The sequence below is a fragment of the Larimichthys crocea genome, chromosome XXII (assembly GCF_000972845.2).
Source record: "Larimichthys crocea isolate SSNF chromosome XXII, L_crocea_2.0, whole genome shotgun sequence".
Lineage (NCBI taxonomy): Eukaryota > Metazoa > Chordata > Actinopteri > Sciaenidae > Larimichthys > Larimichthys crocea.
The window spans coordinates 11,453,351-11,471,338 of NC_040032.1; the positions used below are offsets into that span (position 1 = coordinate 11,453,351).

General features: G+C 44.7%; 1 protein-coding gene across 6 annotated transcripts in view; it reads left to right on the top strand.

Moving 5' to 3' along the window:
* Positions 1-17,988, top strand: part of arhgap32b (Rho GTPase activating protein 32b) — a 95,036-nt gene that overhangs the window by 67,166 nt on the left and 9,882 nt on the right. For 3 of the 6 annotated variants that reach the window (XM_019267849.2, XM_019267850.2, XM_027273713.1), the window contains 5 exons: positions 581-662; positions 2,103-2,153; positions 3,346-3,420; positions 14,636-14,785; positions 17,266-17,368. In XM_019267849.2, coding sequence (XP_019123394.2) covers positions 581-662; positions 2,103-2,153; positions 3,346-3,420; positions 14,636-14,785; positions 17,266-17,368 — 461 coding nt within the window. Of the gene's footprint in view, positions 1-580; positions 663-2,102; positions 2,154-3,345; positions 3,421-7,584; positions 7,902-14,635; positions 14,786-17,265; positions 17,369-17,988 lie in introns of those variants that run through there. The other 3 variants (XM_019267854.2, XM_019267855.2, XM_019267856.2) reach the window with 3 other exon arrangements.

The following is a 17,988-nucleotide window of genomic DNA, read 5'->3' on the forward strand; positions in this document are numbered from 1 at the left end:
CTACAAGAAGGAGTCCTGCCGGTCAGGCTCACTGGCAGGGTGGCAGCCAGCAGCCAGCTTACTGATCAGTACGGTTGTATTTCAGACGAGTTGTCAGCTGTAGGAGACCACCGCCCTCCTCTGGATTACAGAGCCTCTCCCTCTGAACACATAAACACATGGAGAGGCTGTTTTTCCTCTGATAGACGTCGAGCCTTCTGGTTTATATACCAGAGCTTCACTTTCTCGATTCTGAAGCTAAACTAACTAGTAAAGTGACACAAACACACGTGCAGTACCACCTGTGTCCATTAGGGGGTAGTCAGTCAGCCACACTGGTGTGTGTGTGTGTTTATCTCATTTGCCACTGGGCTTCATCTGGCACCTTTAGATTTAAAAACACAGCTGCTTCACCACAGCTTGTGGTCATCTCCACACACACACACCTGATGTCCAAAAACATCATCTCAGTCACACACCCCAGTGTGTGTGTGTGTGTGTGTGTGTGTGTGTGTGTGTGTCTCTCTTCATTTTATTACCTGAATCTGATTGAACTATCTCACGCCTCACCCTGCCCGTCTCATTCCTGTGCTGTCTGCAGGTTGGCTTCTTTCCCAGCGAGTGTGTGGAGCTCATAAATGATAAAGTGCCGCAGTCCATGACCAACACGGTGCCAAAACCAGGTACTCCTCCTTCCTCCTCCTTCCTCCTCCTCCTCGTCCTCCTTCTTCTCTTAAGCCATGTGTTAAAAGGTTCTTATAACTGATGGCAGGTAATGTTACGGCTGCGTTTTCAAGCAGTGGTTCAGTCTGTGATGGATGATGTGGTTTGGGATGAGAGAATGTGTGTGTAATACTAATAGTATCATACATATACAGTACATTTCTATGATTTTAAATAAATAATATGAAGTTGAAGTTTCAATATTGCCTAATATGAAAATTAAAATTGAACAACAGAGCTCTGTCATTGTTCTTACCGCACATAATCATCAGTATAAAGATAATACTTGTGAAAGGGAACTCATAATTCTGAGACGTCATCCCCTGAAATAGCTTGCTAATCATGTTATATTGACTCAGCACTATGCAAATCCTTCGCAAATAACTGTGCTAATCTATCTCTGTCCAGAGCAAACAGATAAGCTCTTTAGCACGCGCCTCAGAGCGTCAGAGACAAATGTATAACATAAACCCTCTCGGGAATCAAAGAGAACACTCGACGGCGGACCTGAGCTCTCCTTGAACTTTGCCCTCACTCCTTCACACACTGAGTTCATAGCAACAGAAACAGCCGCTCGTGTCATCGAACCTCAGTGTCTCGAGTCGACGTCACATCTTCCAAATCCAAAGATTCAACCGATATGACTCACTGTCACAAACCACCCGGCCGGCTTCGGGGTGAGCGGCTGGAGTCGGATGGTTCCTAACTATTCCTCCAGAATACAGAGTACAGACGCCACAGAGATCCACGTTCATGAGGGCTCGTATCGTTGAAGGCACTGGAGGGTTTCGAGCGCTGTTGGACTACCATGTCAAGTTTCAAACCAAATAAAATTCAAAGTTGCCTTCTTAGTCCGTGTGACTGCAGTGCAGTTAACTGTTGCAGCGCACTCACAGTCCGTGACTTAATCTGCCTGCACACTCCCCTCCTGCTTTTAAAGTCTGTTTTCAGGCTTGTTGCCGTTTTGTTTGTTTTTTGCATGTGTCAACCTTTACAGAGTATCCGCAGGTCAACTATTTTATTTAGATGTCCTGACAACAGTTAAAATATTAAATTCTTTCTCCTGAATTGCTCATTTTTATGTATATTTGTTAGATTATTTTAAACAAATCTTATATTCTTTAAAGTATAAGTCTAATATTTGGTGCTCTATAACCTGCAGATGCCCTGTTGTCAGTAATATTACAATACAACGAGCAGATCCTGGATCAAGTTCGTTACCAAGCAAATAACTAAATGTAATGTGTTTAAGCTGCTTGTTTATGTGTCAAAACTGCACTGCCTGTTCTCCACTGCAATGCATCATTAATCCTGTTGTTGTCTCACTGCACAGGAAAGTACAGTAGTGTTAAGCATGTGTCTTGATTTTGTTGCATTTGACTGTGACTCCTCTGCCTCAGCCTCCCCCTGCTCTGGCCTGCAGCCTGCTTCTTGGAGTCTCTTCCCTCCCTGTGCGTGTTGGTATACACACTTCATCCACCCGTCCACTCACTGTCCACCTTTTTTACTCACTCACACACACACACACACAAATGTAATTACACATTTGGATTTTGTTCATCCGAGTTTGGACAGAGTTAAAGTTATAATCCTTAAGATTTCAACCCCCGGTTGAGACGTTTAAAGCACCCGGAGAATCTACAAGCTAAAAAACGAGAAAATCGCCATTTAGTCAGTGTTAAGTTTGTCCGTTCTGTGCTACTGTAGAAACATTACAGTTCCCATGAGGTGTCTGTAGATGTAAACGGGTCATTCAAGGTTAGAAAAACATAAAAGTTCTTATTTCCATTACTCATGAAAACATAGTTATGACTTTTATTCCATTTTTTCAGTGAAGTAGGTCAATAATTGGCCTTTTCCGATCACGTCGTGCGCAACCACCATCTGATTTAGTGCTGCACACAGCGTGAGCAGTTTTCCACATCGCAGCAGGGACACAGTAATATCAGGAGTTGGTTAGCTTGCTGAGAAGTTTTTCATCTAACAGCTCACTGTGGTTGTTCCGTCCTGTTCCATGACCTCCCAAAAAAATGTTCTAAATTTACCCCAAAACGCCACAAATAACCCCCAACGTAAGTGACCGTTGTCTTGTTTGGTTGATGCATTTTCGAAGGAACAATTGCAGTCAGCACTAACTTCGCAACTCTCAAATGGACGTCCTCCAAAATACATTTTGTGTCCTGTGATCGTGTCAGCAGCAGAAGTAGGACGTGTACCTTAATACGTCCCCGATATGCTGTTAAGAATGGCAGACCCCGCCCACCACCAACATTATATAGAGACGTTGCGGGTCATTTTATTTCTCGAGAATCTTAAGGATTATAACTTTAACGTTAAATTTAAGAATCCACACAACTCTCGTGTCTTTGCGTGTTTTATTATTGAATGCAAAGCTTGTTTTTTTGTTTTTTTTTATCTGCACACTGTCTCACAAAAGCGTTTACTGCTTCAGCATCAAAGTATCACTTCTATGCAAAGCTACTGACCTCAGAGTCCTCAAAGTTAAACAGTTGCTCTGTTCTCTAACTTGAAGTGCTTCTCTCCCTCTGCCGACTCTCTCATGTTTCCCTCCGTCACCCATCCGTCCATCCATCCAACCAACCATGTGTCTGTTGGTCCATCTGTCCATCGGGCTGCATGCAGACTTGGAGATGGAGAGTGTAATACAGGACAGTGCATGGGTGGCCGACCCGCTAAACCACTACAGCCTAAGTTCAGGTAGACCAAAAAAAATCCTTTGGTGTGCTGCACTGCCGATCCTTCACCCCCCCCTAACCAAAAACTAACTCTACAACCCCGAGTGATGTGTTTGCACTGTGTGACTAGTGTACCTGCCACCGTAGCTTCACACAGGACAGTCCTGTGTGCTTTTTGGTGTTTCATTACAAGAGGACCTTTCACAAGATAATAAACTGTCCTGTCTGTGGCCTTTAACACAATTATCCACATTATCTCTCTTCCTGAGTTTGTTTTGCATGTCGTCTGTCTGAAAAAAAAAAACACAGTGTGTAAAAGTTTCAGCAACTCTTTGAGTGTTGCTCTCTCTCAAAAGAACAATCTTATCCCTCCAGCCGCCTCTTCTTTTTCTGTTTTCCGCCGCTCAAGGTGTATGCAAATAACTTGAGGGGTGAGCCAGGTTACTACAGCATTTCTCAAAGCCGCTGAATGGACCCTGTGTCTGGACGGAGGCCAGCTGTGTTTGTGTGTGTGTGTGTGTGTTTGGTTGAACCAGAAAGGCCACGGTAGGGGTGCCGTGGTACTAGGTCTCCGCCGGCCTTGATTTATTTAATCCTTTTACAATGAGGGGGCCTGTAAACCCATCCATTGAGCGTTAAGCTTTGTCCTGCAACAGTAAGAATCTCTGTCTCCCTCTCCATGGTGACTGAAAGAGCAAATTCCTGCAGGGAGCCACACAGCATTGGAAAAATATGCTTGCTCTGCCTAGAATCCACTCTGCTCACCACTAACCTTTGCTGTTTCCCAGTAAAACCATGGAAATTGTTAACATGCTGCACTGCTCCAGTTAAAATACAGACGATCGAAGCTATTAGGAGTTATTAGTCCTTCGGTCCATGTGTTTGGGGTGTGTTGTGTTGCAGAGAATAGAGACCGCTCTCTTCACAACCAAAATAAAACTGAGAAATGTTGTTGACATTGATATGAAAACAAAGACAGCCGTCCTTCTTTCGGCTCCAGACCCACCAGTCACTGACCCAGATGTAGAGCCCCCTCTGTCCCCCTCCTCGGTGCGGGTCTTCGTCATGTCTGGAGACCAGTGATTTGGGCAGCTGTGAGCACACATGAGCCAAGACAGCTGGTTATGTGAAGGGGAAGGGAAATGGGGGAGAGAATGTGTGTGAGACAGAGTAAGATTTGTCCTCCCGTTCCCGAGGATCTCAGATCATTTCCTGGTGCTCCGTCTTCTGAGCTGTGAAACTATTCGAGCTCCCTTGTGTAACGTGTCATTGTGCAGCTTCAATAAGAGACTGTGCTGCTGCTGCTGCTGTAGGCCGCACCTTTGTTTGTGGGAGGCTGCTTGTGATTACAGACTAACAAACTCGGGTTGAGTTGTAAACCGAGAGCAAGTGTGTAAAACTATTTTTTATTTACGCCTTTGCTCCCTTCAGTGGACCAAACATACCTGCAGTTACATTACTCAGAGCTGTGCTGCATCGTTATTGTGATCTGTTGCTTTGGTGTCATTACTAAAACAAATTGTCACGTACGTACCGTGTTGTTGCAAAGCTTCAGAGCTCACAGGAGTTTAAACACGAGGTAGAAATTGAACTGTAAACTTACATCCCCTTTTTCTTTCCGGGATTGAACCAGACGATTCAGATCAAATGCAAAATAGCAGCTGTAAAGTACTTCATCGACACAAAGCTCTCATCCTATTTGCTGTATGACATCATGGCAGGAGCTCACCACTTCCTGCACAGGTGACTGTACTGTATCTTGTTTATTCAGCCCTGTGTCGTCTATGACTGCTCCTCCACATGATCAGCAGGTTCAGAAGTCAAACTATGATGCTCAGAACCAGCTTGAGTGGGTGATAATAGGGGAAAAAACTGTTTTATAGAGCACAACATGCTTTGAGTTTTGGACTTTGAGATTTTACTTCTGGCTTTTAAAGCCTTGAATAGTCTGCCTACATTTGTGATCTGCTGTCGTCCTATGAGCCTGATCCCAGCATGAGATCCTCCGGCAGGGCCCCTCTAATGGGCTCAACTTGCCACCAAAGGTGACCGGGCTTTTGCTGCCGGGGCCCCTCAGCTGTAGAAATTCAGCCCAAATCCAGTGTGGCCCAAAAGGCTGATTTCTATTCATTTGAATGGTGTTACCCCGTTTTGGCTGCAGTGGTGCGGGCCACAGGAAGTGCCGACACGGTGGAGCAGTTGAGCCAGATTCAGTTTCTGGAGGCTTACTTCACACCGGCCAATCCGGTGATCTGACGAGTCGAACTCCTCCACAGTCAGCCCGGAAATGTCACTGAAACTGATCCATGATGAGTTCATGGTCTAAACTCCCTGCCTGACAAAAGTCCCTGTCGATCCCTGACGATCTCAGTAAGGCAAACTCAGTATCCACCTTTAAATCTATTTTAAATCATGTGGTAACTATTTAACCCCTGTATCTTGTTTATATATTAAATTCTTATTGTTCATTGTAACGCAGGGAGGAGGAAGGACAGTCAGAGGAAGTATTCACATACAAGTCCTGTACTCGCAATCCAACTTCAGTAAAAGCAACTGAAATATTCTCAGTGAAGTATACTGCTAATATTTTAACATACAACTTGAGTAAATGTACTTAGTTACTTTCCAGAACCTTCGTGCTGGGAGAAATCTGAAATGTTTGTCTCTGTGTAACTTGTGAAACGCGTGTCGAAGCGATCACATGCAGAGGAAAAGTCTGACCGCGGTCTTGTGATTCCGGACCAACAACAAATTAGTTTGACTTTATTTTGACTGATGTCTGCGAAGCGACTAAGCCAGTTAAAGAATTAATAAGATAATGTTTTCAGGGGGCGCCGACGACGACGACGAGCCCCTTCGGAAGGGGGGGGAGCTGATTTTAAAGTCAAGGAAAGGACATCGTCTGTGTTCAGAACCGGACTGGAAACGTTCTCCGAGTATCAGCTCGGGGTCGGTTGGACAGCTGTGTACAAGTTTTTTTTTTTGAGGATATCTCCTCCCACCTGACACCAGACCAGTTGGAGCCTGACAAGTTTTTTTTTTAAATGTGTTTGATTCTGTCAGTGTGGGAGGACGCTGAAACCGTAAACCTGGCAGCAGCCAAGAGGAGATTAGGTCAGGGGGGGGGAAGAAAATAAGAATAACAGGAAGTCGTGTTTGAATGTACTTCCACTCTGATATTAACCGTAACAGCAAAGTATGTCAACTGAACCAGCCCGAGGGTTTGTAACAGCTTTATTTCAACTTGGTGCTTTGAACAATTAGTCCATTTATATTATAATTATTTTAATTAAACACGCAGCCACATTTGGAGAACTGTGACAGAGGATTGACGTGGATGCTGCATGTTAGGTGTGTGTGTGTGTGTGTGTGTGTGTGTGTGTGTGTGTGTGTTTTCCACTGTGTAAACCAGGAGCTTGTGTCTTGGCTGCCTGACTCCCGTGCTGCCTTCAAATGCCGTTGGAAGTAACATAATCAAGCACGTGTTGGCAAACATTTTCTTGGACTAGGGCTGTAGAAAGGGAAGTGAACATGAACGCTGTGTGAGCAACTGATGGCCAACACGTTGACACATCTTGTGTATATATACCTGGCCTCAGGTATGGGATCTTAGAAGGAGCAGTAGTGTCGTGAAGTAAGAAATCAAAAAACAGCCAGCAGGCATGGCAACAAGTGTTTTTTTTTATTATACCTACTAAAAGTCACTGTTTTGGCCCTTCTTTCTGACTGTGCCAACTATTGCACTTCCTCAACTGAAGTTTGAGGATCAGGAAATGCAGTTCGTCCACATGAGGCTGGCTCCAGAAGTGAGTCAGTCTCCATAAGTCCCCATGTCCAAATGTCCAACTTCACAGCAGAAATAAACATGTTTACAGCCTGGTACAAAAAACAGTTTTGGTGTCCGTAGCTAATTTCCCCGTTCATGACAACTGTACTGAGGGTGAATTTATATACAACTCACCTGTTCAGGTTATATTAAGGCTTAAAGTTATGCAGGATTAAGAGCCGTTGACAGGTGACTTGTTTGAGCACCAGCCCACCTCAGGTCTTTGAATATTTATATTTATTAGTGAGGCGCTGTTGGAGGCTGGAGTGCCACTAATGTTTGAACACACGTCGTTTTGATCCACCTCTGTCACACTTACTCTGCAAGCGGTAATTCCCATATTTCCGGGAGCCCGTGAACGCAGCACATTGTGGTGAAGCGGCGCTGTGCGGACACGAGCTGACAGAGCAGAGAGGACAGTCTGCGGCTCTCCTCCTCCTCCTCCTCCTGCTCCTCCTGCTCCTGCTGCACCTCCTCCTGCTCCTCTGCTCGGCGTGTCCAAACTCTCAACTTTAAAATAACTTTTCTCACTCGGTTGAAGAGACCTCGCCGGTTTTAGCGCCTCTCAGCTGAGGTTTCACCGCTGCGAGAATATAGAGAAAGTCTGCGGCTGCACTTTGGACTTGTTGTGTGTGAAATCAGTCATAAAGCCTGAAGGCCAGCGTTATGAAGCAAAGGTAAGAAAGGAACTGAACTATATGACAGCTCAGTATATTTATTTACTGCAGTATTTCTTCACGGATATGAAATTAAACCAGTTAAACTTGTGATGCATGACTTTTATTGTGAAAAGGTTTTACTTTGAAGGATGGTAGACCATTAAAGAAGTGTGGAAAATATTGCTCCTTCCTCTCATGACTCCACTTTTCCATTTACTCTTATTCATATTCTATTATTATTCTTATGAATAACATTTTGTGTTAGAATATTTATAACTCCCCTCTAGTGTCATTAATATTCTAAGTGGGAACATTTGACTTTAAAATGCAGTTTTTGTTGTTATTGAACTTGTTTTTTTAGCAAAGAAAGAATAAATATTTGACAGTTAATTATTATAAATTTAAATGTATTTATTAAAGGTGGAGTCACGCCCATTTGCCGCTCTCCGTACTGATGCTGCCTGCTGTGGTCCACATTAAACCATTTAGCCTTATTATGGTGTGAGACCACGCCGGCCTCTGTCCTCTCTTCCTCCCTCTGCTGAAGTTATGTTCACTGGTGCGTTGAGAGCTGGAACAATAAGACATTTTGCTCCTACTATCAACACACACTTGTCCAAACAGAGGTCACTGTCACTCATGACTGGCTGTTAATGGGCAGACACTGCTCTGTTGTTTACACACTAAACATCCATCCAGGGAGATGGTCAGGATGTGTGAATGGGTGTAAACACAGCATTGGATAAGTAATCCAAACATTATCTCCGTGGTAGTCGCCTCTCGGTGAACATCCTTTATTCAATAACAGCAATCAGGCGAGTGTGGGAAACCCAGTCTATCTCTACTTGCTCTCTGTTTTGGACTATCGCTTTTTTTTATCACCCCCGAACCAGAAGCAGAGTGTGGATCGGTTTCGGGAGGCCGCGCTCTCATTTTCTGCTCGTGCCCATCTGTTAAGCTTATTTGGAAAGGAGCGAGCCATTTGGTTCTCAGATTCTAGACCCGAAATCTGATTTCTCATTTATCTTTTTAAACCTTGGAAACAATCCTAAAGACCTCAGCAGGAGCGATCAGGACGTGATATTTATAATAGACATGAAAGAAAACGTCTTATTTATACCTTTATACATGCAATGAGAGCGGGTCCTCTCTCCACCATTTTTGTAGTCCATAACGGACAAACCAAACTCTGATCTAGATCAGAAGGAGAGGGTGAGACGTGGCAGAGTATTAATTTGGCTGCAATCTGCAACTTCACCACTAGGTGCCACGAAATCCTACACACTGGACCTTTAAGTGGCTTTAAAAGACAAACTACTTTGTAAAAACTGTCTCTGTCACAATTAGGGATGCAGCGATCAACCAGTTTTACAGTTAACTGCGTAAAGGCTCAGCTACATCGACGTTAAAACCGTCAGAGTAGCGGCAAGTTAAGAGTTGATCTTTTCAGTAAAGCAGCAGCAGCAGCAGCATTGCAAACAGACGTAACACATACAAAAGAGATGTTCCATCAGAAGCTGTGCTCGTTGCGTCCCGGCTCATGATTACTCATGGCAAAAAGAAGTTGACAGACAGAATTTCACACATTCTTCGACTCACATGACTGTCAGACTCCTCCGCGTTGCAAACACCCTTAAAAGTCTTAAATCTGAAGCAGAAAATCATCCACGACTCACATTCCTCAGTCAGAAGTGTTTTCTCACACCATGCAGATCCCGAGATGGATGATGCAATCACATCCGACCCATTCACGTTATGTTTTTACTACAGCGAAGCTGAATTTCCCGCTCAGATGCCTGCGTGACTTTTGAGTCTCGAGGGCTTGAAAGGGTGAAAGGGCTGAGCCGAGCCGCGAAGTGAGAATTCTGAAGCCCCCGAGGAACGGCGGTCACGCCTACCGGTGGCTGTGTATTCAGTGCCACACACACACACACACAGTAGTTGTATCAAATATCTCAGGCTAGAGTCTGCCGATTGGCTCTATGGTGTCACTGCTCTACTTTAGGAAGTCTATTGTGTCGCTATGAAGCTCGAGTTTTCCTCCACATCTGTGTCCTTCTCTTTGGAAAAAGCTGCTTGCTAACCGAATAGAATGAGGCGACCGGGTTTTGGGTTGGAGCTGGAGAGAGAGGGGGGGGAAAGAGAGAGCATGATGTTTGCCATTACGTCTGCTGTAATGCTTGGCCTGGTTTCTCCTCACCCCCGGCTCATCATATCCTCTCTCTCTCGCTGGGCCCTCTTGGGGGAAAAGCCTCGTCATAGTCACACACAGTCGGTTGAAGGGCTGAAACTGAAACCTGTCCCGGTTCCTCGGGTGTTATGACCATCCTTCCCTGTGTTTTAAGCTTTGGATTTTATCTGTTAGAAATGCAAATGCCAGCGAGGAAAACTGTGAACATCTGGGCCTCCTACCGCCCCCCCCTGCATCATGGGAAATGAAGGATGCCTTAGTGGGCTGGGAGTTTGACTCATACAACGGACTAAAAGTCATTATATCTCAGCCATCGCTCTTAAATGAGACCCCTAAATCGCTGGAATACTCCTTTAAGTGCCCACAGGTCATAAATCTTGTAATCAGAGGCTCTATCAGTGCTGCTATTCTTAAATGAAATGCTTTTACCCTGCTGGATTTCAGCAGTGAGTGCTTCGGAGGCAGTTTCAGCGCCGAGCATGCTTGGGAGAGCTGCCGGCCCTCGGGGCTGTCATCCAGCTTGACAGTAAGCAGATGGGAGTCTCTGTCCGTCCTCCGGAGAGTCATGCTTGTCATTGCACTCCTCTTCCTCAATCACGTCTTCCAGTCAAGTCTGGCTTCCTGAATAAAAAGTGACGTGTCAGTGTAAAGCCAAACACAGTCACCCTCCCTCCCTTCCTCCCTTCCTCCTCTACATGATACCGAAGGCCTTTTTTTGATGCCTCAACAGTGAGTAAACAAAGCTGCCTCAGCAGTTTTGTGTGCGGGCACAGCAGCACAGAAGGAATTTCTCCCTGAGGGGTGAATTGTTGCTCTGTTTTTTATATTTTTTGAGATGGACCGATGAGTCTTGTTTGCGGATGCCGGCACAGGAGCCCGGCTGTTGATTCACTGTTGATTGTGCTGCTTCGTTTAAAAAACGGCACACGATAGAGACCCAAAAGTTTGATTCAAACATTATTAATTGAACTCGGGAGGAGAGAAACGGTTATGAATCTGTCTCCGCTGTCGGGGTTGGTTTATTTTGAGATACCTCGAGCGTCGTCGGAAAGAATTCAACTGTAGAAAACACAAACTGGCAGAATATATTTGATTCATATGATGGCACCTGTGTGATTATGTGTGACTACAGCATAGAGACATGCAGAGAACAGAGTGCGGACTGTCACTAGTTATTTTTAACAATCATGTGTCCAGTTTTTCTCCCTGAATCATCTTACTCCACTGACATAACACTCAACAGTATTTGGACTCGTGATAGACAGTTTAATAAAAAAAAGATCAAAATTGATGCAGCACAGACAGCGAGATCGTCTTTTTTTTTATTCCATTGTTCCTCCTTGTCAAAACCAGGCATCACAAACTCTACCCACAATGCGGGCTGACCACTGACAGCTTGGTCAGAGTCGGTGGTGGTGATGGTGGAGGTGGAGGGTGGAGGTTGTTGCGCTTGAAGCGGCTGATGTAGCCGGCAGAGACATCTGCCGCAGAGGTCTGTTGAGCTCACTCGAACCCAACGCACCCCCACCTCCACCCGAACTTTGCTTTCACGCTCAAGTGACATCACATAAGGACGTTTAGCGGATTCTGCACAGCGGTAGTCAAGCTCGCCAACACCTGGAAACTATGATGTGTGAAATCAAGAAGTAATGAGTGTCGCTTGACTTTTTTAGTCTTCTACTGTCAGATTAATTCAAGCTACAAAGCATCTTTCCATTCCCATCAGCTCATTAGTTTTACTGCGGTCTTGATGTTTGCATTCTGAATGCACTCGACAGACTGTCAATTAAGTCCGCTGTGTACGTTTAGTATACGAAACGGGCACAGTCATTAAGTTTTACCTAATGATCTCCGGGCGGGAGAGACAACTCTCACACAGCAGAGGTTTTTGTGGATGCTTGTTTTAAGTCGTTATATTCATGACAGTACGCGTGTGAGCTTCATGATGCCACGAAAGTCTCCCAAAAAAAAGTTCAGATATAAACAGAAACAGAACTTTGGAGCTTTATTTAACTGAATAAATACAAAGACAGGATTTTAATGTTCAAACTGACAAACTCTCTGAGTTTGATGCCTGTAACAAGTCCCAGAACAATTGGACCTTGTGTTGGAAACAGTCTGGACCAGTCTGGAGGACAGTTTGACAGTTTGACAGTTTGAAATGTGAACTCGTCAGACCACAGCACGCCTTTCCACCGCCGTCCATCTCACATGATCTCATACCCAGAGAGGCCGTGGCATTTATGGGTGTTGATATCTGATGCCTTAACTTGCTCAACTTTGTTTACCGACACCGATATTCTGACGTGTTCCTGAGCATGTGCAGTAATACTCTTTATACAATCTGTTTTTAATGCAGCTCTGCCTGAGGGATCACAGTCAGCTTCGTCTCTTATGTGCAAGGATTGAATCTTTTCATGAAATTATGCATTGGAGATGGTGAAATCCTAAAATTCATTACGATTGTGTCTTGAGAAACTGTCCCTCGTAGTTTTTCACAAAGCGGTGGGCCTCGCCTTTCGAGGATGCCCCTTACGTCACCTGTTACAGATTAACTTGTTTACTTGCGTGATGTTGCAAACAGGTGTTTTCTGAACGTTCCACGGCGTTGCCAGTCTTTCCAACTTTTTTTGGGCCACGTTCAAACTTCGTCTAAGTCGAAAAAGGATTCTCATATCGCTGCTTTCTGTTTTTAATCTCAGCGCTCCAACGTTTTTGGAATCAGGGTTATAATCTCATCACTTCTGACAGATCGTTGCTAAAAGAGCTGCGAGTGAAGACGCTGCCTTGACACTTTTATTGTCTTCTTGGTATCTTCCAAACACACACACAGTTCAGTCTGAGCTTTTTTCTTTCACTCAGCTTGTTTTGTGTCTGGAGATGGTTTGATGAGCACCGGCCTAGTTTCAGATGTACCGCAATCGAAGCGGAGCTCGGCGAAGCGCATCAATTAGAAGAGTCTTGTTTAGATTGCAACCTGTGCGTTTGTGTCGGTCTGAAGTCTGGAGGAGATAAAATAAATATGATGTCAAGGCTGTGAAACACATAAGAGAAGTGATCTTAACTGTTTATAATCAGTTAAAGGACTGTGACCTGGAATATAAATAAAAACCTGCTGTGTCGCATCAGTTTTTCCACTTAAGCCCAGAGCACCACAGATCGGAGATATTGGTGTGATCGCTCTGTTTTTTGAGAGTTTTAGTGAAGTTCCAGATGGTCATGCTGAAAGAACAATGATCATCGACCGGAGAGCGAATGGATGTTTTCAATGCTGTCCGATTGTTCCTGGGGTGCTGTTTATTTGAGCGAGACCGTGTGAGCTGTCAGATTGAATGTCGACGATCCAGGACTGAGAAAGGACAGCTGTGCTGTGGAAGAGCTGAGGCATAAAAGAGACAGAGTTGTTGGTCAAAGTCGGTGTGAAGGGCAGCGCGATGCAGAGCGTCCACAGGCGATCAAAGAGGGACTAGAAAAAGGTGAGATCCAAGACGAGGATGTTTTACCTGAAGAGGTGACGGGAGCTGAGGGGCCGATCCACTGACACCGACGAGAGAACAAAAAAAGACAAGGGGCGGACTGGGAGTCGGTGCAGTGAAGGTGTGAAAAGCAGGGAAGGCTGACTGATGCTGAGAGAGATGCTTTAAATATCAGGATTAGAGGGATCATCTTCACAGAGAGAGGTTTGCTTTGGAATATCCTTGAATATTCACCCCAGTGAGTGCAGTGTTAAGATGTTGAAATAGGTTTAACTTGCATCGCTGCACCTACAGTCTGATAAATCTCTTGTTGGATGCACTGTGACATTCGGTCAGTCGTTTTTCCGTCAGCGTAGCTGCTCTTTATTCTGTATTTTTCAGATTTCTGTCTCAGTTTAAGGCTTAAAGTCTCACTCAAAGCTAAATTGATGCTTCCATCGTTTAATTTCATCTCCATAATCGAGTCAAGTAACTGCCCCAAGAGTGGAAAAACACTCTGCTACTGTCATCTCCCCGTTGGCTGACAACGTGACGATTTTCAGTGAAGATCTTTTCAAACAAACGTCTGGAGTCGAAGCCAGCTCCATTGTTCCTCCGTCCAAATGCAGCTTGTTTGATTCACTTGATAGCCTCTCCACATCTCTCCAAAGCAGAGAAAACAACTGGTGTGTAGTTTAAGGAGCTTACGACCCTTTCCCAGACATAGTATCTGATCAGTGTGGTTTGGGTTTTTTAAGTAGGTCTGCTGCTTTTTCTTTTTTTTTTTGTCTTGTTTTGAAGCGGAGCAGAGGATACTGGTGTTGGATGTGGAGGATTCCTTTGTAGTTGCCTGGGAGGTGGTATTTAAGAACGAAGCTTTCAGCCTCAAGGAAACTACACATGCATAAAGGAAGGGTTTGCATTAGAATGAAGCCCAAACGCACAAAGGGGACAACCCTCGTATGGGGTTTCACTCCAGTGCACAGACGGACCTTTTTGTGAAAGCCGATCCAGTGTCAAACCCACACTTACTGTAGAGTAGTAAACAGTCGTGCGGGAAATCTAAGACGTGTTCCTTCCTCCTTCCTTTTTCCTTCATTCCTCAGTGTCTAAGAAGCACGGGAAGCTGATCACCTTCTTGCGCTCCTTCATGAAGTCCAGGCCCACCAAGCAGAAGCTGAAGCAGAGAGGCATCCTCCGGGAGAGGGTGTTCGGCTGTGACCTGGGAGAACACCTCCTCAACTCAGGACACGATGGTGAGAAACGTGCAGACACACACGGCCCTGAGACGGGCTTTAATTCCTGGTTTCACCTGTTCCCTGGTTAATGCAAACTCACCCTTTACTCCATGTTTACCTGATGCACTAATTCCTCTCATGTCATCTCACATCTCTGCCATCAGTGAAACAATCCCTGCAGCCCTTTCACCTTAAAGTTGCTGAGAGTTGCTCTCAAACGTCTGTTCAATCTGAAGCTGCAGCCAATTATCTTAGCTTAGCATAAAAACAGTTAGACTTGCTCTGCCCGTAAGTAGCAGAATCTGCCAACCAGCGCCTCTAAAACTCTAATTAACAAGTTCAACATCATTTGTTTACTTTGCACAAAAAAAACAAAGTGTAAAAAGCAACAAGCTGTGGTTTTTACAGGCCTGTTTCTTGGCTTGGTGCAATGACTTCATGGTTGCTGGTTGGCTGGCAACCTCCCAGTAATGATTAGTCTCAAGGAAGCGGCTGCGCCCGGACAAGAAAAAGACCATTATGTGAGGCGACCATCAGCTTTAATTTGAGAATTCACGGTATTTATTTAAGACGCGGCCGTTCTTCTGGCTCTTTTCCATCATGATCCATTAAATGATGAAACTTTTACTATGCCCAAAAACACACCTGCTGCTTCTTCCACTCCAACTTTTGAGCTAATGGCATAATCACAGCGTATCTTCTGGAAACACACAGCTCGCTCTGCATGTAAACACCGGCTCGCTCCGCCAGCCGCCGGCCCTTTCTGCTTGTAATTAAGATATTTGTTTGCCTTAAGTGCATACCTACATTTATCTGCTGCAGCCACATTGATTTTCCGAGCCTGTCGGCAGCGTGGAGTCTGGCAGGTGAGCTGACGTGATGGTCTCAATGACAGAGTGGGAGGATAATGGTGTCCTGATTACACTGTAATACCAGCTCCATCCAGCGTAATGATGCTACTCTGCTGCCGAGGCTTGATCAATAACTTTCATTTCAGTTCATGTTGGCACCAACTTGAAAACTCATCTGTTCATGTTAATGGATCATATTCTGTGTGCAGGACATGAATGGTTTTCATCTTACCTGCACATTAGCATACAGTAATCACACTGTAGTGAGTCCTGTTCGTTTAATAAGCTTCTGCCCACAGATGAGCCGCACATTCGTGGGTGAAGGAGTCAGCCGTCGACCCTTTTAAATCCAGCCTTACCTTGACATGAACTGATAAGCCACTCTGTCACACTTTGCCGGGTCAAATGGTCAAAGTTTCCTGACTGCTTCTAAGAAGTCGTAGCTATAGAAACACAGTTAATGATTTGTAGTTTGCAAGTAGAGCTCTGGAACTGCTATAAAGATGAATCCAGGGTGTGGAAGTGCCTCTAGAAAAAGTTAGAGTCGCCTAAATCCTAACTTTTAATGAATTTTAGTCCAGTTTGAACAGACTGGCTGTCACCAGCTGCTCCAACAACAAACGTCTGGGTAAAAAATGGAAATCAAAGCCTCCATGTACTATATTTTCTCATTACTGAATTATGCATTTCTCCTGATTACAATGCAAGACGATCGCAGAGTTTGGAGGACTTAAATCTTAGGTTAGCAACTAATTCCTGCTGGGTTTAATTACTGTAAGATCTCCATGCAGCACTTTCACCTCCCAAACTGTGGAGGTTGGCAGAGGCGGTTACATTAATTAGCCCGTCATTAGCAGAAACATCTCCTCTTCCACTCGAATGTAAACACGCTCTGCCGCAGAGGTAACGGCGGCGAGATCTGTCTGCAGTCCAAATCATCACCAAAGTTGTAGCTTTGCGTGTTGTTGTGGATGAATTCATGTGTCAAACATGTTGAGTATCTTTGCGATAAGACCTCATAACAAAATTCTTCCCACATGAAGGACTTTGGAGGGGGAGTAGTCCGCCCTCGCTGCCCGTTCCTCCGCTGAAGAATGCCAAAGCTGGTTTCCTCAAATCTCGCCTTGTTTTCTCTCTCGCTATGTCTGGAATTCGTCTGAACAGCTGCTTCAGCGAGTGTCCCACTCTCTGTCATCCTCTGAATGATGTGTGAGCTGTGAGCTGTGGGAGGCCTGGGAGCCTCCTTATACGCATACACACCATGCTTATCTCCCATACGCACGCACATATAAATAACACGTCTGTATGATTCATGGTCGCTGAAGAAGAATGAAGACGCTCTTGTGTTGTTTCTTCTGGTCTGTGCATAACACACAATCACTGGCATTGTGCTTTGAAGCCGAGCATACATGACTGGCTGTCTCACTCTCATACAACAACACATTATCTCATCATATGTGTCATGTAGAAAATAGTTCAAAGGTCAAACAACAGCACTAAATAAAGAAATAAGATATTTTTTAAAGCTCTTCTGGATGTTCAGAGGTTTCTCTGTCATCCTTTTCTTGTCCTTGTAGCGTTCACTGAAAACTGAACAAACATTGACTGACGTGTTATGTGACGGCACGCTGTTTTTCCTCTTCTCAGTGCCCCAGGTCCTCAAAAGCTGCACCGAGTTCATCGAGAAGCACGGTGTGGTGGACGGCATCTACCGGCTCTCTGGAATCGCCTCAAACATCCAGAAACTGCGGTAGGAGACGCACTGCTGCGCGCTGCATGCTTCTTACAGTATTTGATCCATGCTTCTTTTTTTTTTTATCACGAACTCCACTCATCTAAAAGGCCGATGACAACATGTGGATTCCATCCATCTGTTAAAAAGAAGAGCAGCAGTTGTTCCTCATCAACCGTTTTAACTATCTAATGTTGTCGTGCCAGGAGAAGAACTTGTACTTTGGCAGTCAGGACAGTTGTGGCTTGTTAAAAGGCAACATGTGAGATGTGGACATGTCACATGTTGTTGCCGTGCTGTGAGATGTGTGAGGGTAATGCTTACATGTAAATATATAGCATAGGGGGGATAACAACATGTAATTTCTACTTAGAAAGTTTGATTTCCTCACTTAACACTAAGCTCCTCTCATTGTCCAGCTGCCAGAATCCAGATGTGACAAAAGAGGAGTTCATAAAAATGTTGAAAGACTCTAATTCAACTTTTAATGCTGCTTTAATCTCTCAGCAATATTGAGCTTTGTGAGCAGAGAGAACATTTCATCCCCTGGAATTCACCTCTCAGGCCACATGCAGAGTCATGCAGATACTTGGAGAACATGTTTACGCGCACTGTCGTAACCCGGTTGCTGTAAATTC